This window comes from Bos taurus, chromosome 20 (genome assembly GCF_002263795.3).
Source record: "Bos taurus isolate L1 Dominette 01449 registration number 42190680 breed Hereford chromosome 20, ARS-UCD2.0, whole genome shotgun sequence".
In the NCBI taxonomy this organism is placed as follows: Eukaryota; Metazoa; Chordata; class Mammalia; order Artiodactyla; family Bovidae; genus Bos; species Bos taurus.
Window position 1 is genome coordinate 35,545,616 of NC_037347.1, and position 27,389 is coordinate 35,573,004.

General features: G+C 42.6%; 1 protein-coding gene across 1 annotated transcript in view; it reads right to left on the reverse strand.

The window, feature by feature from the left end:
* Nucleotides 1-25,556, reverse strand: part of OSMR (oncostatin M receptor) — a 68,058-nt gene extending 42,502 nt beyond the window's left edge. The window contains 2 exon segments of the mRNA NM_001080272.3: nt 7,376-7,461; nt 25,462-25,556. Of these exon segments, the coding sequence (NP_001073741.3) occupies nt 7,376-7,448 (73 nt within the window). The 5' untranslated portion in view covers nt 7,449-7,461; nt 25,462-25,556.
* Nucleotides 25,557-27,389: the final 1,833 nt, after the last annotated feature.

Here is a 27,389-nt window from a genome sequence, read left to right on the forward strand (position 1 = left end):
TGATGGAGTGAGTGGGATCACTGCTAATGCTGGGAGAAGAACAAAACATGGCTTTTTATATAAGTAGAGGAAATGCCATACAGATTCAAGAAGAATTGTGTATTGTTGAATCAAGAGGCTTCACTGGTTGGTTTGAGGGCATCTAAAGTACACTGGAGAAGGAAATGGCAACCCACTCCAGTACTCTTGCCTGGAAAATCCCATGGATGGAGGAGCCTGGTAGGCTACAGTCCATGGGGTTGCAGAGTTGGACACGACTGAGCGGCTTCACTTAAGTCACTTAACTTAAAGTACACTGGGAATGCTGCAAAAGTATTGAAAAGATGAAGAGTGTATTGATAAAATCAACTGGGAGCTGATGGCTCATGGCGGAGCACATATCTTTTTAACATTCATTTTTCTAGTTCTTTGGGGATTTCCCCTAGTGATCTGAGACTCTCTGGCACCCAGTTTAAATGGTAAGAGATTACCTTTTTTTGAGAATAAAAATGGCATGAATCTCTAATACTGAAAAAAAAATCTCCCAAACTGTCATTCTACATATGCTGCTTTTCTCACGCATGTGTGCATGTGCTCGGTCAGTTCGTATCCAACTCTTTGTGACCTCATGGACTGTAGCCCTCCAGGGTCCTCTGTCCATGGGATTCTCCAGGCAAGAATACTGGAGTGGGTAGCCATTCCCTCTTCCAGGGGATCTTCTTAACCCAGGGATGGAACCCACATCTCCTGCATTAGCAGGCAGATTCTTTACCCCTGAGTCACCTGGAAAGCCTGTATTTTTCTCACAGGGAGGTAAAAAATAACAGCAACAATAAGACTGAGCATATAAAGTTTATCAGGCATGGTGCTAGGTGCTTTGCATATTTTTTCTCATGAAATGCCCATTGTAAAACTGAGACAGTCATGTTTTATAGATGAGAAGACTCAAGTTCGATAGCTTAAACAACGTACACAAAGCAGCCTGGACCTTAAGTACGGATCTCTTTAATACCAAGCCTTCACTGCGCTGCTCCCCAGCTGTGAAGGCAGGAACATCCTGCCCAACTGAAGGTCACATGGACTGGAATGTCTGAGAAGTGTGGCTCCCACCATGTCTTGCCAAGTTCAGGATACAGATGGTAAGGATGGGGCTCTGGACCTAGCCAGAAAAGTTGGATAAGTGTTCTTGGTGGATACAAGCATGAAGTTCTCCATGTTAATGGTCCGCATGCTAGACAGCTTCAGGATCTAAATAAGGTTTTATCCTCAGAGTTTAGAAAAAAAAAATCTCAGAAAATTCATTCTATGGAAACAAAGTTAACAAGAATGGCCATAAAATCCAAGTTATTAGCCATCAACGACTATTTTCCCAGAAAGATATTCATCCTCTGTGAATTTTATAGATCAGATGCTGGGAATGGTTAGGATAAAAATTAGAATCTTAGTCTGGACTCCCATGACCTTGGATTTGGCATTGGGTCCCTAGATATGATGCCAAAGCATGAGTCAAAAAAGAAAAAAAAAAAAGACAAATGGAACTTTATCAAAATTAAAAACTTCTGTGCATCTAAGGACATTGTCAAAAGGGAGGAAAGAAAAACTAAAAATGGAGAAAATATTTTGCAAATCACTCATCTAATATCCAAAATTTATAAAGAACTCTGACAACTCAACACCTAAAAGGCAAACAACTCTATTTTGAAAACAGACAAATAACTTGAATAGGCATTTCTTCAAAGATGTACAAATGGCCAATAAGCACATGAAGAGACATTCAACATCATTAATCACTACAGAAATGAAGATCAAAACCATAATGAGATACTATCTTATACTCACAAGGAGGGTTATAATTTAAAAAATGGAAATAAGCATTGGTGAGCATGTGGAGAAATTAAAACCTTTGTATATCAAGGCAGGAGTGTAAAAAGACTTTGGAAATGAAGAAAACATTTTGAAAGTTCCTCACAAAGTTAAAATCACCATATGACTCAATAATTTCATTCCTATGTATATATCCTAAAGAGCTGCAAGGCTTAAATATTTGTAACAAATGTTTGTAGCAGCGCTATTCACAACAGCAAAAAGGTGACAACAACCCAAATGGCCATCAGCAGATGAATGGACAAACATATTGTGTGTATTCATAACCTGAAATACAAGAGAAGACTCTACACATGGACGTCACCAGATGGTCCATACCAAAATCAGATTGATTGTATTCTTTTCAGCCAAAGACGGAGAAGCCCTATACAGTCAGCAAAAAGAGACTGGAAGATGACTGTGGCTCAGATCATGAAGTCCTTATTGCAAAATTCAGACTTAAATTGAAGAAAGTAGGGAAAACCACTAGACCATTTAGGTACAACCTAAATCAAATCCCTTATGATTATACAGTGGAAGTGACAAATAGATTCAAGGGGCTAGATCTGATGGAGTGCCTGAAGAACTATGGATGAAGATTTCTGACATTGTACAGGAGGCAGTGATCAAGACCATCCCCAGGAAAAAGAAATGCAAAGGCAAAATGGTTGTCTGAGGAGGACTTACAAATAGTTGAGAAAAGAAGAGAAGCTAAAGGCAAAGAAGAAAAAGAAAGATATACCCATCTGAATGCAGAGCTCCAAAGAATAGCAAAGAGAGATAAGAAACCTTTCCTCAGCGATCAGTGCAAAGAAATGGAGGAAAACAACAGAATGGGGAAGACTAGAGATCTCTTCAAGAAAATTAGAGATACCAAGGGAAATTTTCATGCAAAGATGGGCACATAAAGAACAGAAATGGTATGGACCTAACAGAAGCAGAAGATATTAAGAAGAGGTAGCAAAAATACACCGAAGAACTACACAAAAAAGATTTTCATGATCCAGATAACCACGATGGTGTGATCACTCACCTAGAGTCAGACATCCTGTAATGAGAAGTCAAGTGGGCCTTACAAAGCATCACTATGAACAAAGCTAGTGGAGGTGATGGAATTCCAGATGAGCTATTTCAAATCCTAAAAGATGATGCTGTGAAAGTGCTGCACTCAGTATGTCAGCAAATTTGGAAAACTCAGCAGTGGCCACAGGACTGGAAAAGGTCAGTTTTCATTCTAATCCTAAAGAAAGGCAATGCGAAAGAATGCTCAAACTACCGCACAATTGCACTCATCTCACACGCTAGTAAAGTAATGCTCAAAATTCTCCAAGCCAGGCTTCAACAGTACATGAACTGTTTTCATGTTCAAGCTGGTTTTAGAAAAGGCAGAGGAACCAGAGAGCAAATTGCTAACATCAGTTGGATCACTGAAAAAGCAAGAGAGTTCCAGAAAAACATCTATTTCTGCTTTATTGACTATGCGAAAGCCTTTGACTGTGTGGATCACAACAAACTGTGAAAAATTCTGAAAGAGATGGGAATAGCAGACCACCTGACCTACCTCCTGAGAAATCTGTATTCAGGTCAAGAAGCAACAGTTAGAATTGGACATGGAACAACAGACTGGTTCCAAATCGGGAAAGAAGTCAAGGCTGTATATTGTCACCCTGCTTATTTAACTTATATGCAGAGTACATCCTGAGAAACTCTGGGCTGGAAGAAGCACAATCTGGAATCAAGATTGCTGGGAGAAATATCAATAACCTCAGATATGCAGATGATACCACCCTTATAGCAGAAAGCCAAGAAGAATTAAAGAACCTCTTGATGAAAGTGAGAGAGTAAAAAAGTTGGCTTAAAACTCAACATTCAGAAAACTAAGATCATGACATCCTGTCGCATTACTTCATGACAAATAGATGGGGAAACAATGGAAAGAGTGAGAGATTATTTTGGGGGGCTCCAAAATCACTGCAGATGATGACTGCAACCACGAAATTAAAAGACACTTGCTCCTTGGAAGAAAAGCTATGACAAACCTAGGCAGCATATTAAAAAGCAGAAACATTACTTTGCTGACAAAGGTCTGTATAGTCAAAGTTATAGTTTTTCCAGTGGTCATATATGGATGTGAGAGTTGGACCATAAAGAAATGTGAGCACCAAAGAATTGATGCTTTTGAACTGTGGTGTTGGAAAAGACTCTTGAGAGTCTCTTGGACTGCTAGGAGGTCAAACCAATCAGTCTTAAAAGAAACCAGTCCTGAATATTCATTGGAAGGACTGATGTTGAAGGTGAAGCTCCAATACTTTGGTCACCTGATGCGAAGAATGGACTCATTAGAAAAGACCCTGATGCTGGGAAAGACTGAAGGCAGGAAGAGAAGGGGGCGACAGAGGATGAGATGGTTGGCATCACCGACTCGATGGACGTGAGTTTGAGCAAGCTCCAGGAGTTGGTGATGGACAAGGAAGCCTGGCGTGCTGCAGTCCATGGGGTCGCAAAGAGTCAGACACAACTGAGCTACTGAAGTGAAGAAAAATGAAGTACTGATACATGCTACAAATCAGGTGAACCTTGAAAACATTACACTAAGCAAAAGAAGCCAGATACAAAAGTCTCGTATAGTATGGTTCAATCCACATGAAATATCCAGAACAGTTAAATCCACAGAGAGATAAAGGAGACTGAAGGTTGCCAGGGGCCAAGGGAGGGAGGGAGGAATGGGGATAATTGATTAATGATTACAGTGTTTTATTTGGAGACAACAAAAAAATTTTGGAAGTATATAGAAGTGGTGGATGCAAAAAATTTTGAACGTATTAAAGGCCACTGATTTGTTCACTTTAATCATAAATTGGTAATTTTATGTTATGTAAATTTCACATCAATAAATATTATTTTTAAAATATACATGATCATGACAAAAATTTTCAACCAATACAGGTATTGAATTCCTTACCATTTCCACTCTCACTCCACTGCCAAGTTTAAATCGTTTAGTTTTTCTTGACCTTTTTCATACATTTAAAAAAATCACATTGAACTATAACCCCATTTTATATTTTTTAAAGCACTTCCGTTATTTTTAAAAAGCTATAAAGAAAAGTAAAACTAAAATGTTAACAGTCAATATTTCTGGATGGTGAGGTTGAGTGATTTTAATTTTTAATTGGAGGATAAACACCTTACAACGTCATGTTGGTTTTAATTTTCTTGTTTTATGCTTTTCTGTACTTTGCAAACATGGTATAACTTTCAGAACCATATAATATGCTAGATTTTAAAAGAAATATTCCTTTAAGATATCCAGTTCATATCACTAAGATGACACTTCAGAATGCATAATTTAGTCTTCTGAGTTGATTTGCACCAAAAGGCTGAGTCCCGGTTATATTTCTATGTTTTACTCCCCACTTAAACTTAATAAATTGGCATTCTGATTCTTAACAAGTTTGAGCTTAGGGAATTAGTTATTATGCCCCATTCATTCAAAGGTAAATGAAATAAGTTGGGATTCCTGAACATTCAAAGCCCAACAAAGTCATCCTCTATCATTATTTGATTAGAGGTTTTATTCCTTTGTGAATAAAATGTCTCAATTTTTTAGTTAAAGACAGCAGAAAGCAACAGCTGCTATTCATCCTCTCCCTAAACCTGTGAACCAAAGGGAGATTTAGGAAGTGAACTAAAGGGAGATTTAGGAAAATGAAAAGGCAGAACCCTTATGGAATGGGGAGGGGGGGCGGTTGGATTATTTTTAATAACTGTGTAGAGAAGCAGAGTGCATACAAAATCAGCCCACTTTCCTAGCCCTCATTTCACCTTGCTTGTACGGTATGGTCATCTGTTGCTGTCAGTCTCACTCTAGATTCACATTTCCTGGAGGGCAGAGTCCTGCAGCTTGGAATGAACTCTAGTCCCCAGAACTTGGCACAACATCTTACCCACAGCAGATCTCAAGTGATAGAGATCCAGCACAGCCCCGGCACGATCTCAAGTGCCTGCCTGAGCAGCTGCCCCTCACTAATAACTCGTTCTTCCTGGTGGTCTCCTCTTCCCGTTGCAGCTTTTCCCACCCCATATTTGAACCCTGATCACACCATGCGCTCATAGCCTGTTTGGTGTTTGGCTCCCCGCAGACCGTGAGCTGAACAGAGGTGGCTTTAAGTCTTACTCATCTTGCTGAAATCAAGACTGTAACACCCCTATCACAGTGCAGACACTCTGTGACTGATTACTGAATTAGTGAGTCACCTACCGTATATCACCAGTGCTTTGGGAAGCTCTAGAAGGCTGCCCTGTGATGCTTTAGACAAAGAGGAGCTTGACTCAGGTACTCAGTAGACAGCAGTCAGAAATAGCTGACTGCTATTTCTGAAATGGAAAGCAATCTAGGACATCCTTGGGAAATGGTGGGAAATGCCAAGGTAAAGTCAGAGAGACAGAGAGACCTCGGAGGTGATTCAGTCCAGTCCCAGTGTTTTTCAGAGGAGGAAACTGAAGCTAAAAAAAGGGGAGCGACTTTCCCAAGGTCACAGAATCCAACCAGGACCCTGGGCTCTTGGCCCAGCTCTCGACAACACAGTATTGGCGTGTGGCCAAAAAGAGCGGGCTTAGAACCAGATAGCCATAGACTTAGTCACAGGCTCCCAACTTTCCCCACCAGTTTCTCCATCTGGTTCCAACACACTCAAGGAAACAAACTGTGGCCCATTTGTAAGATGGGAGAGCTTGCAGCCATAAAATATGATGTTATTTCTAGAAAAACTAACATTAAAGGTAAAAACTCTCATCATATATTATATTATTTTAAATATATATGTGAAAGTAAACTTATTAAAGTATATGTACTTTAATAAGTATATATAGTATAATTTCCTAGCATATACACATGTTATATATAATACGTATATATTTATACGACATATACTATAGTATGTATACTTTATATTAACTATACTTTAATAAGTATACTATACAACAAATCCTATTCTCCAGAGCAGAGAATGGTGGGCTATAGTCCTTAGGGTCACATAGAGTTGGACACGACTGAAGTGACAGAGCATACATACACACACCTTCACTGGGTAAGTAGCTAAGAGACAAATACTATTTCTTTACCCATAAACAGCATTTCAGCACTTAGCATATTACTGTGGAAGCAATGGCCTCTCAATGAATGGAGGACATTCCAACTTGTTCTAACTCTGAGCACATAACCCATTTCTACACACCAAGTACAGAAGGAACTCCTCTGCCAATGGCAACAGATCATATACTGATCATGAAATGCTGAGGGATTAAGTCTAGTGACAAGTTTCCATTGGCCAGGAAATCAGGGTTAAGGAGTAGCTTACTAAAATGAGCCATTAAGATCAGGAAGGTGGAGACTAAATTACTCACTGCTCCTCACCAATTCCCGGTAATTCCCAAAGAAAAATGACCTGTTCATTTTTCTCCAAAGCACCAGTTACCTTGGTTTTTTTTTCTATGTGATTTTTTTTCCTTTATTGTTCTTTCCACTTCTTACCTTCACTTTGGTAAGTTCTCAAGGGCAGCAATGCCAAGAGGAATGTTGTCTGCAAGACTGCAAAGAGAGCCATAGGGTCTCGCCTCCTGAAAAAGATAAATTGCAAAGAAGAGAACTTTAATTTTAGATGTGAGCAGGTTTCTTTGAACCTATTGTGGAAGATAATGACATTAAAGGCTTCCATTCTGGGACTTTCCTGGTGGTCCCGTGGTTAAGAATCCACCTTCCAATGTAGGGGATGAGGGTTAGAATCTTAGTCTGGGGAACTAAGATCCCACATGAGGTGGGGCAGCTAAGCCCATGCACCACAATTAGGGAAGCCCTTGCTCTGCAACCAAAGATCACTCATGTTGCGACGAAGACCCGATGCAGACACACAAATAAAAACAAATAGGTAAACTTTAGAACGGCTCCCGCTCTCCTCTCCTCCTTATATCCACACCCCTTGTCACTGTGAATTTGGAGTCCTCTTCCAGCCCCACCCCACGATGAGCTGATTTCCTGCTGCATCTGACTTGCTCTGGCTCATAAATGAGGCAGAAGTGATAATGTGTCCCCTTGGAGCCTGGGCCTCAAAAGACTTTCTGTATTTCCTCTTTTGTGTTTCCGCCTCTGGCACGAAAAGGACATTTCTGGGCTATTCTATTGGCTCCAAAAGGAGGATGAGTAACACAGGAGACAGAGGTGAGTCACCTGCGCTGCTCCAGCCCGGCCAGCCGAGGTCAGAAAGCAGAGGGCAGCTTTCCCAGATGGGACGCTGAGGCTCTGTGGCAACAGGTAATGGAGTCACCAATCTCTTCACACCAGGCAAAGTTTGGTGAAGAAAGATAAAGCAGAAAAACCCAGCCACACTCTCAGAAGAGCTCCATTCAAACTGATGCCTTGCAGGGGAGTCACCTCCCCTCTTCCCTGTCTCTCTCCTTAAAATGTCAGCTGAGAAATGCACACACGTCTCTGAAGGGGACAGGCAGAGCGGCATTGTTCTTGTTCAAGAGACCTTCTGGCACTCTTGTCTTCCAAGAGGGTTATGAACTACAGGCCAAAACAGCTCTGCTGATTCATCAGGTCTCTGACCGTTGTACAATGTGAGGGCACAACAAATAAGCTGGATGGTCTCAAGAAGGCTAATATGTTCTTCACTTAATAATAAACACGTTAGTCAGGGGAAGTACTGAATTTCACTTTTCTACTGCAAACTCTGACTCATCGCAGAGAGAAACAAAGAAAAATTCAAAGTCAACTTTTACCTCCATCTAATTTGCTTAGGGTCATCAAAAGCTAGATGTTCTGTGAGCCAGATCATCCATTTTCACTGCCCACACTATCCATTTGTTTTCTTCAAACAGCATTTTACACGAAATGGGAACAATAGTGAAGACAGGAAGAGGGTAAACCAAACCAGTCAATTACTCTCGAGTGGGCAGATCTGCTTACACAGGCGCAAAAGTCTGCAAACGACAGCTTTTCTTCCTGATCCTTTAAGCACCGCTTTCTGCTACTTCAACTGTTGACAACAGGTCATTCACACCCTGCTGAAATCCATTCACACCCTGCTGAAATGTCTACAGACAACTTCAGATGGGTTCCTACTACAACTGAATATCAAAGCCGGGAGGAAGACTGACTCAAGAGAAAAGAGTTTCTGCTGAAAACCAAAGTGAAGGCAAAGGAAAATGCCACAGTGGGGTTTTGACACTCACTGTGCATTTAAATATCCATCCAATCCTGGTCTATGGCACAGGGTCCCATCCTCCTAACATGTACATCACACAAGAACACAAGATCCACCATAGTGAGAAGAGCGTGCATGCTAAGTCGCTTCAGTTGTGTCTGACTTTTTGCAACCTTATGAACTGAAGCTCACCAGGCTCTTCTGTCCACAGGATTCTCTAGGCAAGAATACTGGAGTCGGTTGCTATTTCCTTGCTCATCCCCTCAATTCAAAAGCAGGTAATTCCAGGGGCAGGATGCATGCTGCTTGTGTCCCCCACATGAAAGGGCTATTTAAGATGTTTCTTAAAAGGTGGAGTCTCAGTAAATCAAATATTTACCAAGTCACAAAAATTAAACAAGTCATGGGGCAAAGAAACTTAAAACTAAGAGTTAGAGGCCACCTACCAGTTAAGGGTAACCAGAAACTAAAGAACACAAGTTCTCATATAACAGAATTGAAGATATGGTAATTTACAAAGGACCTATGTCTATGGTCTGGGTAGAATCACCAGGACAGTCCTGTCTGAAGCCCTGCTCTTTCCCACCATCTCACATGGCTGGTTGTGAAACTGGGGACCTCAGCTCCAGCTGCCATCGAATGTCCTAGTTTTCTTTTCATCAGTTCTCACAGGCATGGTTTTACAACCCACTGGACAGGGGGCAGCTGTGACCCAGTGGTCACCGCCTGCACAGAGCATAGTGGTTTTGTCCAGTGCTGTGACTAGGCAGCCACCATCCAGATACTGCAGGCTCCAGATCTCTCAGGACGTTTTGCAGAGGACTAGGAGTCCTAGCTGTTGTCTGCAAATCTTCCAGTAAAATCAATAACGTTTATTGAAACCTGCAGAGCAAGAGTCATGAGAGAGAACCTTCCAGAGAGCCCTGTGGAGCTCCTCCCTGCTGTGGAGCCCCTCCCTGCTGTGGAGCCCCCTCTGGGAAATGCCCTGTGAACAGGTTTCCTGCAGGCACAGAGCCTGACACTGTGGGAAAAACACAGATACCAGGAATTCTTATCCAAGGCCCCAGGTGACTGGACACACAGCCCACGCGGTTCCCCTCCACCCTTCCTACGTCAGTCTTCCTTGGGTGATCCAATTCTGAGTGCATCAGCTCTTCCCTGTGTGACCCGGAGGTGAGGGGGTGAGCTGTGCAAACGTCCTGAGGTGCTGAGCGCTGGGCATAGTCAAGACACAACACAGAGCCGGGGCTTGGAGGGGGCAAGGAGGTGAGTGACAGGAGAAATCAGACAGCACACAGAAAGGGAGAGCAGGCAGGGAAAACACTTAAGAAACTTTGGCTTCTACTTGGAATGAGATGGGAGCTGCTGGTGAGTTTTAAACAAAGGAGTAACGTGGTCTTGCACAGGAAGGACCCTGAATGAGAAGAGACTGAACGGGGCAAGAGTGGCAGGAGCAAGCTCAGGCCGTGGTCCATGGGAGACAGATGTTGGCTTAGACCCCGGGGGTGCAGGGACGGCAGCGATGCTGGGAAGGGTGATGAAATTCGGGAGAGATTTTACAGACAGAGCTGGCAGAACGTGTGGGGTGGTGACAAACTGAGACATCACGGGTGGCTTTCAGAATTCTGGACTGCGTGCCTGGAAAATGGAATCACCACTAACGGAGAAGCAGAAGAATGATTCAGTGGGCTGTATCAGGGACTGCATGTGTGACATCTTAACTTCAGATGCTTACTTGATATTCAAATAAGACGTCAAGTAGCCAGCTAGCTACACACTGTGGAGTCCATGGAAGGAGTCCTGGCTCGGGGGACAAACCCAGGGGTTTTCAGTGCACACGTATAAAGCCACAGGACTGGATGATCTCCAAGAGAACAGACAGAAAAGAGAAAGAGGTCCGAGCATGTAGTTCTGGGGCACTTCACACTGTGTACTGTGCCCCCTGACCAGATCAAAACAAAAACCTGGGACCAGGCTAGGCTCTCCTACATCACTTCAAGGATGAGGGCTGGTGTGTCCGGCATCAGCTGGCCGCTTGGCACGTTCCCCCCACCGGCACTCAGGGCTTGGTTTTTCCTCCAAAACTCTGCTTAATTCCCCAGTCCTCCCATTCATTCAACAGGCTTTCTCTCTCTACAGCTGTGAGGGAGAAGCAAGGCTGCATCTAATTTGCAATGAGAAAAGGAAGTCTGGGAAGTACCAGGTGGCAGAATTCACACAGGAAAAATACTTTTCTGCCTCAACTGCATGCCTTTGTCCTTACTCAAATTGTTCTCTCTCTCTTTTTAAAACCTTTTTAATTTTGTATTGGGGTATAGGCAATCAACACTGTTTTGACAGTTTCAGGTGAACAGGGAAGGGACTCAGCCATACACGTACGTGTATCCATTCTCCCTTAAACTCCCCTCCTATCCAGGCTGCCACCTAATGTTAAGCAGTTTCCTGTGCTATTACGGTAGGTCCTTGTTGGTTATCCATTTTAAATGTAGCAGTGTATACATGTCCATCCCCAGCTCCCTAACTGTCCATTACCCTCCCCATCGGCAATATGTTATTTCTCTTTAAAAAAATAATCCTAGTGTTTTAAAATTGAAGTATAGTTGATTTACAATATTGTGTTAGTTTCAGGTATATAGCAGGCAATTTGGCTACACACACACACATATATAGTCAGATTATTTTCCATTATAGGTTATTATAAGATACTGAATATAGTTTTCTGTGCCACACAGTAATTCCTTGTTGCTTATCTATTTTATGTAGATAAGTTTGTAGTATATAATTTGTACCAAATCATTAGGACCATAGGATTAATGGATATAGACCAAATCTTTTATTTGTATTTTTCAGATCTCCATTATTCCCACCCAGACTATGAGTGCCTGAGGACAGGCTTGGATCTTATTCCCCACTGTCTATCACAGTTCCAGAATATAGTTGCTACCCAGTCAATATCCATTTAATGAGTAAAAACTTGTACCAATTTTCTTGCATTCTTTCTTCTTTGCATTAAATTTTAATTAAAATAGATTCCTTTTCAGGCCTGTCTACATTTTCTGTTGTCAAATGTTGCCTAATTCATACATGTCTTTCACTGACATTCTTTCTCTGGGGGGAAAATGGGAGGAAAGAAAAGAAAAATCACCCACTTTTTTGTAGAACTTCTCATTCAAATCTTGTCTCTTTGCAAAAAGAAGATGGCCTTTGAACATCCCTCGGTATAAATACTACATGTGTAGTAAAAGCACGGATTTTGAAAAATCTGTCCCTCTTCGTCAGCACTTCTTGTTCAGTCATTACTGAAATATTTATTCCTGGGAAGTTTCCCCACTGCAAATAATCCCCATGAGAAGCAGTTTAATCAGTCACTTGCTTCCCAAGAACATGGGTGTGTTGCCAACCTCTTCAAAACTGGCTCGGTGCCCTGATGATGTTATATGCAAATACTATTTTAAAGAAAGAAGCTGTTCAAAACAGGATATGTGCCCAGTGCGTGTATCTTATGGAAGAGTTCTACATGGCAGTACAAACAGTTGCTCACTTCTTAAAGAATCCCCACATTTTCCAGGTCTCATTCTTCTTATAGTTTTTTAAAGAGCCCTGCCTTTCAATGGACTTCCCTTGTGGCTCAGAAGGTATAGAATCTGCCTGTAGTGCAGGAGACCTAGGTTTGATCCCTGGGTCGGGAAGATCCCCTGGAGAAGGGAATGGCAACCCACTCCAGTTTTCTTGCCTGGAGAATCCCATGAATAGAGGAGCCTGGAGGACTAAAGTCCGTGGGGTTGTAAAGAGTCGGACACGACTGAGCGAGTAACACTCTGCCTTTGAAAGGGCCTCCACTGTTACAGCGTAGGGCTGGTAACCCACAGGGTAATTTCACTCCAATTTCACCGTCCCCTCCTCCTCCAGAGGTATGCCCAGGGTTCAAGCACTTCTCTCTTGCTCTCTAAACCCCCCCAGGTAAGTGTTTCTACCAGTTGTGTAAGATCAGTCCTCAGTTATGAGGCTCAACTGACTCACACACTGCTCATTTGCTTTTTTAAAGCAACATTTAGTTGTGATTCCAGCTAGGAGTAAAGGTGAGTCTCTGTTGTATGTGAAGTCAAAGAACTGCAAAACCTGGACCCAAAGAACATGCAAGCATTTGGTAAATGCCAAAGGTGATACTTCATTTGAAAAAATAAATTACTCCCCCAAATGGTACTAACCCAAACATGGATGGGAAAAGGAAGCTGTAATAGTTACATACAGGTACTCTAACATAAGACTACTTAGAGTCAATCCCCCTTTTGGCACTTACTAACTGTATGACAATGGGCAAGTTACTTAAACCACCTGGGCGTTCATTTTCTTTTCTGTGAAATAAGATTAAATAACCTACCTCATAGGATTGCCATGAAGATCAAATGAGATTATGAGATCATATACATAGTAAGCCCAATTAATGTTAGTTTGATCATTATTGGTATAGCTTCATTTCCTTCAACAAAATAAAATCCAGATGAACAAAGATAAAAATGCAAGACCATTAAATTTACTAGAATAAACAGAGAACCCATACAATTCAACATGAAAAAAAAAAAAAAACCACACAATTAAAAAATGGGTGGAGAGCCTGAGTAGACATTTTTCCAAAGAAGACATACAGATGGCCAACAGTCACAGAAAAAGATGATCAACATCACTAAACATTAGCGAAATACAAATCAAAATTACAAGGAGATATCACCTCATAACTGTAAGAATGCAAATGCTGATGAGAATGTGGAGCAAAGGAAATCTTTTGCATTTTTTTTAATTTTAGCTTTAATTGGAGGATACTTGATTAGGATGTTGTATTGGTTTCTGCCCAACAATAAAGTGAATCAGTCATAAGTATACATATCCTCTTGAATTGTTGATAGGAATGTAAATTGGTGCAGCTGCTATGGAAAAGAGCTTGGCAGTTAGTCCAAAAATTAAAAATTAGAACTATCATGAAAGTGAAAGTGTTAGTCGCTCAGCCTTGTCCAAGCTTTTGCAACCTCATGGACTGTAGCCCACCAGGCTCCTCTGTCCATGGGACTCTCCAGGCAAGAATAATGGAGTGGGTTTCCATGCCTTCTCCAGGGGATCTTCCTCACCCAGGGATCAAACCTGGGTCCCCTGCATTGCAGGCAGACTCTTTACCATCTGAGCTATCAGGGAAGCTTGCTATGAAGAAGCAAATTCATTTCTGAGTATTTATCTGAAGGAAACAATACTAATTTGAAAAGATATATGTACCCCTAGTTCATTGCAGCATTATTTATAATAGTCAAGCTATGGAGGCAACCTAAACGCTCATCAGTAGATAAATGGATAAACGAGATGTGGCACATATACACAATGGAATATTACTCAGCCATAGAAAAGAATTAAATCTTGGAATTTGCAATAACATGAATGGAGCTACAGATTATTATAAATGAAACAAGTCAGAGAAAGACAAATACTATATGATTTTACTTGTATGCGGAATCTAAAAAATGAACATAGGTAATTTATAAGCAGAAACAAAGTCATAGATACAGAAAACAAACAGGTGGTCGCCAGAGGGAAGTGGGGAGAAGAGGAGGGAAATGGATGAGGGAAACTCAGACGCATAAGCTTCCTGTTACAAAATACATGAGCCACAGACATGAAATGGACAGTGCGGTGAATATAGTCAACAGCAATGTAATATCTTTGGTGACAGATGACTAGGCTTAATCATGGTGATCATTTAGAAATGTATTGAAATACTGAATAACCATGTTGCACACCAGGAACTAACATAGTGTTGAACGCTGATTACACTTCACAAACAAACTATTATGAAAAAAAGATCAGATTTGTGGTTATCAGAGGCAGAAGGCAGGGGTAGGGAGAATTGGATAATGCAGTCACAAGGGACAAACTTCCAGTTATAAGATAAATAAATACATGGGATGTATTTATGTATGAGATAAGTAAATACAAGCATGATAAAGATCTTTAATAGTGTTTCATGTTATACATGAGAATTGTTAAAAGAGGAAAATCCTAAGAGTTTTCATCACAAGGAAAATTTTTTCTATTTATTTTGTATCTATATGAGATAATGGATGTTCACTGAACTTACTATGATAAACATTTCATGATGCATGTAAGTAAAATCATTATCATATACTCTACACTTATAAAGTGTTTTATTTAATTATCTCAGCAAAAATGGAAGAAACAATTACTTGACTAATACATAGGTGAATATTTGTACAATCTGTCAAGCATGACGTGAAACCAGGAGCAAAAGTAAAGACTGCTACAACAATCAAACGAACACTGAAAATATTCTAGACATATAATAGGTCTAAAACCAAACTGGTAACAATAGTTTCAATATTCATGTCACAGGGTTATGTCCCTAATATATATAAAGCTCTTAGAAATCAATAAGAAAAAGATAAGAAACTCCAAAGAAAAACTGATAAATGACATGATTATGTAATTTATAAAAGAGAAAGAAATATTAATAACCAAAAAGAAAAAAGGAAAACTAGACACTGTCACTAATAATTAAATACATGCAAATTAAAGCTGCAATTGTTTATATCTGTGTGTGTGTCTGTGTGGTGTCCAATTGGCAAAGCTGACTTAAAAGACTTAATACCTAGCATTGGTAAGAGTTTGAAAAAGTAAGCACTGCTTGCTACTCACTGAGGCAATGACCAAAACCATCCCCAAGAAAAAGAAATGCAAGAAGGCAAAATGATTGTCTGAGGAGGCCTAACAAACAGCTGAGAAAAGGAGAAGTGAAAGGCAAAGGAGAAAGGGAAAGATATACACATCTGAACACAGAGTTCCAGAAAATAGCAAGGGGAGATAAAGCCTTCCTAAGTGAAAAAGGCAAAGAAATAAGAGGAAAACAATAGAATGGGAAAGACTAGAGATCTCTTCAAGAAAATTACAGATACCAAGGGAACACTTCATGCAAAGATGGGCACAATAAAGGACAGAAACAGTAGGCGGACCTAACAAGCACAAAAGATTAAAAAGACGTGCAAGAATACACAGACGTGCAAGACGTGCAAGAATACATAGACGTGCAAGAATACATAGAATACACAGAAGAACTATGCAAAAAAAGTCTTAGTGACCTGGATAACCATGCTGGTGTGGTCATTCATTGAGAGCCAGACATCACGAGTATGAAGCCAAGTGGGTCTTAGGAAGCATTATTATGAACAAAGCTAGTGGAAATGACAGAATTCGAGCTGAGCTATTCCAAATCCAAAAGATGATGCTGTGAAAGTGTTGTACTCAATATGCCAGCAAATTTGGAAAACTCAGTAGGGGCCACAGGACTGGAAAAGGTTAGTTTACATTCCAATCTCAAAGAAGTGCAATCCCAAAGAATGTTCAAACTACCATACAATTGTGCTCATTCCACATGCTAGCAAGGTCATGTTCAAAATCCCTTCCAGTTAGGCTTCCACAGTACATGAACCAAGAACTTTCAGATGTACAAGCTGGATTTAGAAAAGGCAGAGGAACCATAAATCAAATTGCCAACATCCGTTGGATCATAGGAAAGCAAAAGAGTTCCAGAAAAACATCTACTTCTGCTTCATTGACCATGTTAAAGCCTTTGACTTCACAACAAATTCTGGAAAATTCTTAAAGAGATGGGAATACCAGACCACCTTACCTGCCTCCTAAGAAACCTTTATGCAGGTTGCGACGCAACAGTTAGAATTGGACATAGAAAAATGGACTGGTTTAAAATTGGGAAAGGAGTACATCAAGCCTGTATACTGTCACCTTGCTTATTTAATTTATATGCAAAGTACATCATGTGAAATTCCAGGCTGGATGAAGCACAAGCTGGATCAAGACTGCCAGGAGAAATATCAATAACCTCAGATATGCAGATGACACCACCATAATGGCAGAAATCGAAGAGGAACTAAAGAGCCTCTTGATGAAAGTAAAAGAGGAGAGTGAAAAAGTTGGCTTAAAACTCAACATTCAAAAAACGAAGATCATGGCATCTGGTCCCATCACTTCATGGCAAATAGATGGGGAAACAATGGAAACAGTGACAAACTTTCTTTTCTTGGGCTCCAAAATCACTGCAGATGATGACTGCAGCCACGAAATTAAAAGACGCTTGCTCCTTGGAAGAAAAGCTATGACCGTATTAAAAGCTATGACATATTAAAAAGCATATTAAAAAGCAGAGACATTACTTTCCCAACAAAGGTCCATCTAGTCAAAGCTATGGTTTTTCCAGTAGTCATGTATGGATGTGAGAGTTGGATTATAAAGAAAGCTGAGCGCCGAAGAACTGATGCTTTTGAACTGTGGTGTTGGAGAAGACTCTTAAGAGTCCCTTGGACTGCAAGGAGATCAAATCAGTCAATTCTAAAAGAAATCAGTCCTGAATATTCATGGGAAGGACTGATGGTGAAGCTGAAGCTGAAGCTCCAATACTTTGGCCACCTGATGCAAAGAACTGACTCATTGGAAAAGACTCTGATGCTGGGAAAGATTGAAGGCAGGAGGAGAAGGGACGATAGAGGATGAGATGGCTGGATGCTATCACGGACTCTAAGGACATGAGTTTGATCAAGCTCCAGGAGCTGGTGATGGACAGGGAAGCCTGGTGTGCTGTAGTCCATAAGGTCACAGAGTCGCACACAACTGAGCAACTGAACTGAACTGAAGTTATAGCAGAAGTGATGCAGGGATATGAGTGAAACTGGCAGAAGAAGAGACAAAAATAGATCAATGAAATAAGACAGAATCCTCAAACAAGTCCTTATATAAACAGGAATTTATTTTGCTGTAAATAATAGAATTCAAATGAGTTGGAAAAAAGTAGTATGATTATAAATATACCACATTGAATCAACTATATCTTCCCAGGCCAGGTGGTATAGCAGTAAACAATCCACTTGTCAATGCAGGGGATGCAAGAAATGTGGGTTCAATCCCTGGGTCTGGAAGATCCCCTGGAGAAGGAATGGCAACCCACTCCAGTATTCTTGCCTGGAAAATTCCACGGACAGAGAAGCCTGGCACACTACAGTCTGAGGGACTGTGAAAGAATCAGATAGAAGTGAGCACTCAGAGCCTCACTGGATCAAATGCTTAAAACTTAAGAAAAAAGTTGTGACATTTTACCTTTCATCTTATACAAAAATCTGGAATTTTGAAAAGCTAAATGTAAAACCAAAGTAATAAAAGTATTAGAAAAAAAATAAAAGCTTAGAAATAATTTTCAGGTGAAAAAGGTCTTTCTAACCTAGACAAAGCACGTAAGTGATTAGATTGCAGTCGATTACACAAACATCTAAAACTTCTTGCAGGACTTTCCTAGTGGTGCAGTGGATGGGAGTCCAGTGCTAATGCAGGGGACACTGGTTCCATTCCTGGTCTGGAAAGAGCCCACATGCAACGAAGCAATTAAGCCCAGGTATCACAACTACTGAGCCTGTGTTCCAGAGCCCAAGAGCTGCAACCACTGAAGCCCATGCTCTGCGAGAAGAGAAGCCACCACAGTGAAGAGCCTGCACACCGCAAGAAGAGTAGCCCCCACTCGCCACAGCTAGAGAAAAGCCCAGGCAGCAACGCAGACCCAGCATGGACAAAAAGAAAATAAATACATTTAAAAACAAATAAATAAAACTTCTGTGCAGCAAAAGATATTTAAAAATAAAAGCATTATGAATAAGCAAAATGTGGTATATACAAACAATAGAACATTATTCAGCCTTAAAAAAGAAGGGAATTCTGATACATTCTACAACAGGGATGAGACTTGACATTTTGCTAAGTGAAATAAGCCAGTTACAAAACTGCAAAGACTCTTCCATTTCTATGAGGTACCTGGAGTATTCATGGACTAACTGAAATGGACTGGAATGGGTGAATTTAACTCAGATGACCATTATATCTACTACTGTGGGCAGGAATCCCTCAGAAGAAATGGAGTAGCCATCATGGTCAACAAAAGAGTCCGAAATGCAGTACTTGGATGCAATCTCAAAAACGACAGAATGATCTCTGTTCGTTTCCAAGGCAAACCATTCAATATCACAGTAATCCAAGTCTATGCCCCAACCAGTAATGCTGAAGAAGCTGAAGTTGAACGGTTCTATGAACACCTAAAGACCTTTTAGAACTAACACCCAAAAAAGATGTCCTTTTCATTATAGGGGACTGGAATGCAAAAGTAGGAAGTCAAGAAACACCTGGAGTAACAGGTAAATTTGGCCTTGGAGTACAGAATGAAGCAGGGCAAAGGCTGATAGAGTTTTGCCAAGAGAATGCGCTGTTCATAGCAAACACCCTCGTCCAACAACAAAAGAGAAGACTCTACACATGGACATCACCAGATGGTCAACACGGAAATCAGATTGATTATATTCTTTGCAGCCAAAGATGGAGAAGCTCTATTCAGTCAGCAAAAATAAGACTGGGAGCTGACTGTGGCTCAGATCATGAACTCCTTATTGCCAAATTCAGACTTAAATTGAAGAAAGTAGGGAAAACCACTAGACCATTCAGGTATGACCTAAATCAAACCCCTTAGGATTATACAGTGAAGTGAGAAATAGATTTAAGGGACTAGATCTGACAGATAGAGTGCCTGATGAACTATGGAATGAGGTTTGTGACATTGTACAGGAGTCAGGGATCAAGACCATCCCCATGGAAAAGAAATGCAAAAAAGCAAAACGGCCGTCTGGGGAGGCCTTACAAATAGCTGTGAAAAGAAGAGAAGCAAAAAGCAGAGGAGAAATGGAAAGATATAAGCATCGGAATGCAGAGTTCCAAAGAATAGCAAGAAGAGATAAGAAAGCCTTCTTCAGCGATCAATGCAAAGAATAGAGGAAAACAACAGAATGGGAAAGACTAGAGATCTCTTCAAGAAAATTAGAGATACCAAGGGAACATTTCATGCAAAGATGGGCTCGATAAAGGACAGAAATGGTATGGACCCAACAGAAGCAGAAGATGTTAAGAAGAGGTGGCAAGAATACACAGAAGAACTGTACAAAAAAGATCTTCATGACCCAGATAATCACGATGGTGTCATCACTCACCTAGAGCCGGACATCCTGGAATGTGAAGTTAAGTGGGCCTTAGAAAGCATCACTACAAACAAAGCCAGTGGAGGTGATGGAATTCCAGTTGAGCTATTTCAAATCCTGAAAGATGATGCTGTGAAAGTGCTGCACTCAATATGCCAGCAAATTGGGAAAACTCAGCAGTGGCCACAGGACTTGAAAAGGTCAGTTTTCATTCCAATCCCAAAGAATGCTCAAACTACCACACAATTGCACTCATCTCACACGCTAGTAAAGTAATGCTCAAAATTCTCCAAGCCAGGCTTCAGCAGTACGTGAACCGTGAACATCCAGATGTTCAAGCTGGTTTTAGAAAAGGCAGAGGAACCAGAGATCAAATTGCCAACGCCCTCTGGATCATCGAAAAAGAGAGTTCGAGAAAAATATCTATTTCTCCTTTATTGACTACACCAAAGCCTTTGACTGTGTGGATCATGATAAACTATAGAAAATTCTGAAAGAGATGGGAATACCAGACCACCTGACCTGCCTCTTGAGAAACCTATATGCAGGTCAGGAAGCAACAGTTAGAACTGGACATGGAACAACGGACTGGTTCCAAATAGGAAAAGGAGTATGTTAAGGCTGAATATTGTCACCCTGCTTATTTAACTTATGTGCAGAGTACATCATGAGAAATGCTGGGCTGGAAGAAGCACAAGGTGGAATCAAGATTGCTGGAAGAAATATCAATAACCTCAGATATGCAGATGACACCACCCTTATGGCAGAAAGTGATGAGAAACTAAAGAGCCTCTTGATGAAAGTGAAAGAGGAGAGTGAAAAAGTTGGCTTAAGGCTCAACATTCAGAAAACGAAGATCATGGCATCTGGTCCCATCACTTCATGGCAAATAAATGGGGAAACAGTGGAAACAGTGTCAGAATTTATTTTTGGGGGCTCCAAAATCACTGCAGATGGTGACTGCAGTCATGAAATTAAAAGACGCTTACTCCTTGGAAGGAAAGTTATGACCAACCTAGATAGCATATTCAAAAGCAGAGACATTACCTTGCCAACAAAGGTCCATCTAGTCAAGGCTATGGTTTTTCCAGTGGTCATGTATGGATGTGAGAGTTGGACTATAAAGAAAGCTGAGCGCTGAAGAACTGATGCTTTTGAACTGTGGTGTTGGAGAAGACTCTTGAGAGTCCTTTGGACTGCAAGGAGATCCAACCAGTCCATTCTGAAGGAGATCAGCCCTGGGATTTCTTTGGAAGGAATGATGCTGAAGTTGAAACTCCAGTACTTTAGCTACCTCATGTGAAGAGTTGACTCATTGGAAAAGACTCTGATGCTGGGAGGGATTGGGGGAAGGAGGAGAAGGGGACGACAGAGGATGAGATGGCTGGATGGTATCACCGACTCGATGGATGTGAGTCTGAGTGAACTCCGGGAGTTGGTGATGGACAGGGAGGCCTGGCGTGCTGCAACTCATGGGGTCTCAAAGACTCGGACACAACTGAGCGACTGAACTGAACTGAACTGGAGTATTCATAGAGACAGAAAGCAGAATTATGGTTGTGAGGGGCTAGGGAGAGAATGGGGAGTTATCATTTAATGGGTATAGCATTTCAGTTTTGCAAGATGAAGAGTTCTGGAGATGGATGGTGGTAATGCTTGCACAACAAGAGGCATGTCCTTAATAACACAGACCTGTGTACTTAAAAACAGTTAAAATGGTAAATTTTATATTATGTGTTTTACCACAATAAAAAAATTTGGGAAAAGAAGCTTTACACTAGAAGAAATATTTGCATCATCTATAAGAGACAACAGATTAAGAAACTGAATACCTGTAGAGCTTCTGCAGTAAACAGACATAAGATAAAACAACCCTATAGAAAAGTGAGCAAAGGACATGCACAGGTAATTCACATAAGAAACACGCAATCCATAAATATTTAGAGATATTAAACTGCAGCTGCTGCTAAGTCGCTTCAGTCATGTCCGACTCTGTGCGACCCCATAGATGGCAGCCCACCAGGCTCCCCAGTCCCTGGGATTCTCCAGGCAAGAACACTGGAGTGGGTTGCCATTTCCTTCTCCAATGCATGAAAGTGAAAAGTGAAAAGGAAGTCGCTCAGTCGTGTCCGACTCTGTGCAACCCCATGGACTGCAGCCTACCAGGCTCCTCTGTCCATGGGATTTTCCAGGCAAGAGTACTGGAGTGGGGTGCCATTGCTTTCTGCAGCAGTATTCAGCAAAATGCAAATTAAAATGTCTTACTGAGTTTCACTCATTCACCAGATTTGAAAATTTAGATAAAAAAAGATAATACCCAGTGTTAGGAAGGATGAGGAAAACAAATTCTCATGTGCTGAATTTAAATTATTAATAGCACCTGGGGTGGGTCAGCTGTGCAATTTGAAGAGTTTTATCTACCAAAGTGAAAAATGGATAAACTGTTTGATCCACAAATCTCTCTCCTAGGATATTACACTCAGGCTTAAGCACAAAAGTGAATGCCCAATTTTCCCTGAAGCACTGTTGCTAATGCTGAATAATTTTAGTTAACTTTGATGTCGATCAATAAGGGAAAGGATGAATAAATATCTCTAGCTAACATAATTAAAAATAAGTATTATTACTTTAGAATGTAGCCATTAATAAAAGAGGTACAGACATGACAGAGGTCTAAGACTTGGGGGTGAAAAAGTAAGCTGCACGATGATAGTAAGACCTCATTTACATTTATTAAAACATAATATTGGAGAAGGAAATGGCAACCCACTCCAGTATTCCTGTCTGAAGAATCTCATGGATAGAGGAGCTGGTGGGCTACAGTCCATAGAGTCTCAAGAGTCGCACACAACTTAGCGACTAAACCACCACGTATACATATATTTGCAAATGTATACCAAAAAAAAGTCTTGGAATAATAGGTACGAACCTGACATTTCCCTCTTCTGAGTGAGAATAGGAGTGACAAAGTTAGTTCTACATTTCCCCCCATACGTCATATATATATTCATTTATTATTTGTATTATTATTAAAACATAAAAAATAAAACAGATAAACTAGAGTAAATAGCTTCTGAAAACAAATAGAAGGTTGTGAACACAGGACACAGCTTTTATAAAAGAAATCTGTGCTACAGAACTATGAGGAATCCTGCTTGGAGGGAGGGGAATTTCTCACAAGTTCTTATCTGTCTTGTATCTCCCCATTTCATATGTTTTTTTCAGTCAAAGAGGACTTCCTCCAGAGAAAGCAGGGCTAGGGCTCAGTATTCCTGTAAAGTGAGCAAGATGACACTTGCTCAGCTTTCCTTCTGCTTGAGCCTAGAATATTCCCACAAGGAAAACACTCTTTCTTCTTGTCAAATCACAGTACCACCTCTTTCAGAACCATGATCGTTTTCCTGATTTGGTTCCTTTTTCAGGACAAATGGGCTACAAAAAACAACAGAGACCTTGGAACACCTCTGAGCACCACTGCAGGTGTCCCCAGTCTCTCAGGTTAAAGAGGTGGAAGGAAAAACCCAGTGTGTAAGTAAGTATTCTCCCCAGTATGGCTCCAGTCCCCACTGGACACCTAAGACGGCCGTTTCCTCTCAAGGTGGCCATTGATACAGAAGGTTTAGACACATTTGCTGAGACAACAGGAGGCAAAACAGGTACCACAAGGAGGCAAGTTACAGCTGAGAGTTAGCCCTATCCAACAATAAAATGTTAGGTGGTGAGCTCCCTGCCACTGGAAGCATTCTAACAATACTGAAAGCTATCAGTGGAGGTGCCAAACTCAGCATGCCCTTGAAGATTCTGAGTAGGTAACAGGCTGGTGTCCAGTGCTTTTAAAGACTCCAAGAATAATTCTGAGGCACAGCTAAGTCTGGAAACCCCTGGCCACTATGACTATTTGGTGCCCTTCAGATTCAAGGGTCTCTGAGTGCAGATTAAAGCAGCTCAGGAGAGAGGTAAAGTGCTCTGAGGACAGAGGGCTACAATAATGAAGCACCATACGTGGGGGGCGGGCGGGGGGCACTCCACAAAGGGTCCTAAAGTTTGAGACACAGATAGTGGTTACAGGCAGCCTCCAAAGCCAAATCCTGACTCTGCCACTTGCTAGCTGTGTAACCACAGACAAGTTGCTTAACTTCTCTGGGCCTCAGTTTTCTCACTGATAAAATCAGAATGGGAAAACTGTTACCCACCTCAGTGGTGAAGCTTAAATCATTCTCGTGTATGTACAGTACTTAGTGCCTGATCCATAGTTAGTGTGAACGGTTATTATTTCGTAGAGGAGGAAACAGAGGCTGAGGCCATACGTTAACCTGACCCACGTCCTAAAGTCAGTTTAGACTTGACAATAAGACCCACAGCTTCTTTCCTTCTAGCTCAAATTAAATACATGGCATTCAGTTCTATCATAGCCTCTGCCTACATTGATCCCTCTTGAGTTGGAGAATAAACTTGTTCAGAGTCTTCAAGCTTGTCAGTTACCAGGCACCCTTGCCCCGTGGCACTGAATACTGTGCCTCCAGCCACAGGACAGGCAGGCAGGACAGATGGAGGCACGAGCCGGCCAAACACTGTCAAGAAAGGGCTCTCAGTGCTCCGCGACGTCACCGCCACGGAAGCCAGCTCTATGGTCTTGGACAAGTTGCTGAACCCCTCCGTGCTTTTTGCCTAGGAAAGAGCTGTCTGTAAAAGGGTGAGAGGCGGCGCGGTTACAAATACAAGGCTTCCATCGCCCAACCGGCCAACTTGGTGCTCCTTCCATTCGCTTGGCGTCTACCCCAGACACCACCGCATCCCCAAGAACTTTTATCGGCTGCACCTGCGTGTGAGCGCCTCTCGCTCCCAGGTGTAGAGGGAGGTGGAGAGAGGTCGCCGACCGAGAGAGGTATGACCCTCAGGTAGGCGTTAAAAGAACGTGAGGGAAGGCTGGAGACCGCAATTAACACCCAATTAACTCTGGGGTGCTGGGAACGAGGCAAAAGTGGGTCAAATGGGAATTTTAATCCCACAAATATCCCCCGACTGCCTTGCGAAGGACGCGGTGGGATGGGGACTGTAAACGCAGGGTGGGCACCGTCGTGGTTACGCACGGCGTGCGCTCTGGCAAGAATGAGTAGTTACGCACCCGGCCGCGGGTCACCGGCGAGGACCCCTCGAAACCCCTTCTCGGGGCAGAGCGAACCCCCCAGCCCAAGCAAACGCGAGGCCTCGGGGCACCGAGCAGGAGAGCAGAGTGCTGAACTCCGGGCCGCGTCCAGACGGCAGGGGCCGGCGGAGAATCCACCGAGGGAGGCGGCGCGCGCGGAGGCGAGCGGGGCGCGCGGTCGGGTACTCACCCCGCGGGCCGAGGGCTCCGCGAGCCGGGCCGAGTCGTCGGCGGCTGGGCTGCCGAACCGCGGTGCGAGACCCGGGAGAGCGCGGGTGCGGACGTGCAGGGCCGGCCCCGCGCCTGGCCTATGAATCAGCTGCGGGGCGCGCGCCCAGGGGCGGGAATTACGGGAAAGCCGCGGGGGAGGGCAGAGGGCCGAGGACTTTTGCAATTTCCCGTCTCGCTGCGCACTCTTGGCACTCTTGGGCCCCACAGGAATTCTCTTCCTTTGGGTCCCCCGGGGGGAGAGCGGATGGGACCCTGCAGAGGTGCGGGACCCCGGGCCTCGGCGGCCGGGCGGGGACCGGTGGGAAAGGAAGTGGGCGAGGCCTGGGAAGGAAAAGTGGAAACCGAAAACAGCGGGCCGGGCACCCGGGCGGGGGCTCCGGCCCCCGCAGGCTGGCCACCCGGGCGGGAGCAGAGCGGAGCGAAGCGGGTGGGATCCCGCGGGGCCACTTGTTATCCCGGCCTGGAGGCACACCCCCTGGGCTTCCCGGCAGAGATTCTTTGGGCACACACAAGCGCTCCAGGCAAACTTCCGACTGTGTGGGGTTCAGAGCAATAAAATTTGAGTTCTAGGATCCTGGTTCTCGTTCCTCCCTAGAAACTCCCTGGCAGATACAGTTGTCCTTGCAGTAACTGTCCCATAGCCTTACACAAAGAGCTATGTGTGCTATAACGTGGCTTACTTTTTCTCTTAATAATGCCATTTAATCTTTGAAATACGTATTCAAATACAGGGCCCTTGAAATGCATATTTGCCCTCTCTTCATAGTTACATGGGGGCTTACCTGGTGGTACAGTCGGTAAAGAATCCGCCTGCAATGCAGAAGAGCCTGGTTCCATCCCTGAGTGTGGACGATCCCCTAGAGAAGGAAATGGCAACCCACTCTAGTATTCTTGCCTGGGAAATCCCACGGACAGAGGAGCCTCGCAGGCTACACAGTCCATGGGGTTGCAAGAGTTCGACAAGACTTAGCCACTAAACCACCACCACCAAGTTGTATGATGGACTAGCTAAAGGCATACCCACCTGGGGTCTGGTATGGAAACCATCTAAATACAGCTGCTGTGGTACTGCCTTTGGACCCAGAGGGAGATTGGTGGGGCTGGGGTGTTGGACAGGGGTGCCCTGCAGCTCTGAAGTCTTGTCCATGGGACCTGGCTCTGGGCGACTAAGACTGAGATTCAGGTGCTGCAAAGTACCACAGTGATTGGGAGAACTAGGAGTAATGGAGAAGGACCACCCATGAATCGTATCTTAAGAGTCACTTCTTGAAGTGACTGAATGGCTCAAAATGTCAGAATCAGTCCACATGATTTTATGTTTAAAGCCCAAATACTTTTATGTTTGCCCGTGTTTATAGCTCCTCCCAATGCCATCCCAGGGAAAGAGTTCTTTTTAGACAGGTTGTGTCTGATGATGCCAGGAAGACCATGGTGCATACAGTAAATATTTAATGATAATGAAGGTAAAGGTACTCTTGTCTAAATAAATGTAAGGTACTTTGCCACACCTCTCATTAAGGGTTTTAAAGAGTCCATTAGTTTAGCCATCTGGCTTTGGAAGCTCTGTCAAACCAGGTCCTGAGGGTGAGGAAGGCTTTCTGATTGACTTTTTCATAGCGTGAAAAAAAAAAAAAAATAGTGTGATGAATTTCTGCAAAGTGAGTCTTAAGTTGCTTTGGGTTCCTCTAACAATTGAAAGAAACTGAGTTGCAAAATATTCCCTGCTGTTGGTTCAGGACCCTCCAGTCCCCTGGTGAAATTCTAAATTGGCCCCCTTACACAAAGGTCAAGGAGAGGCCGGCCCATTCAGATTGGTTCAGTTCAGTTGCTCAGTGTGTCCGACTCTTTGTGACCCCATGGACATGGACAGGGGCTTCCCTGTCCATC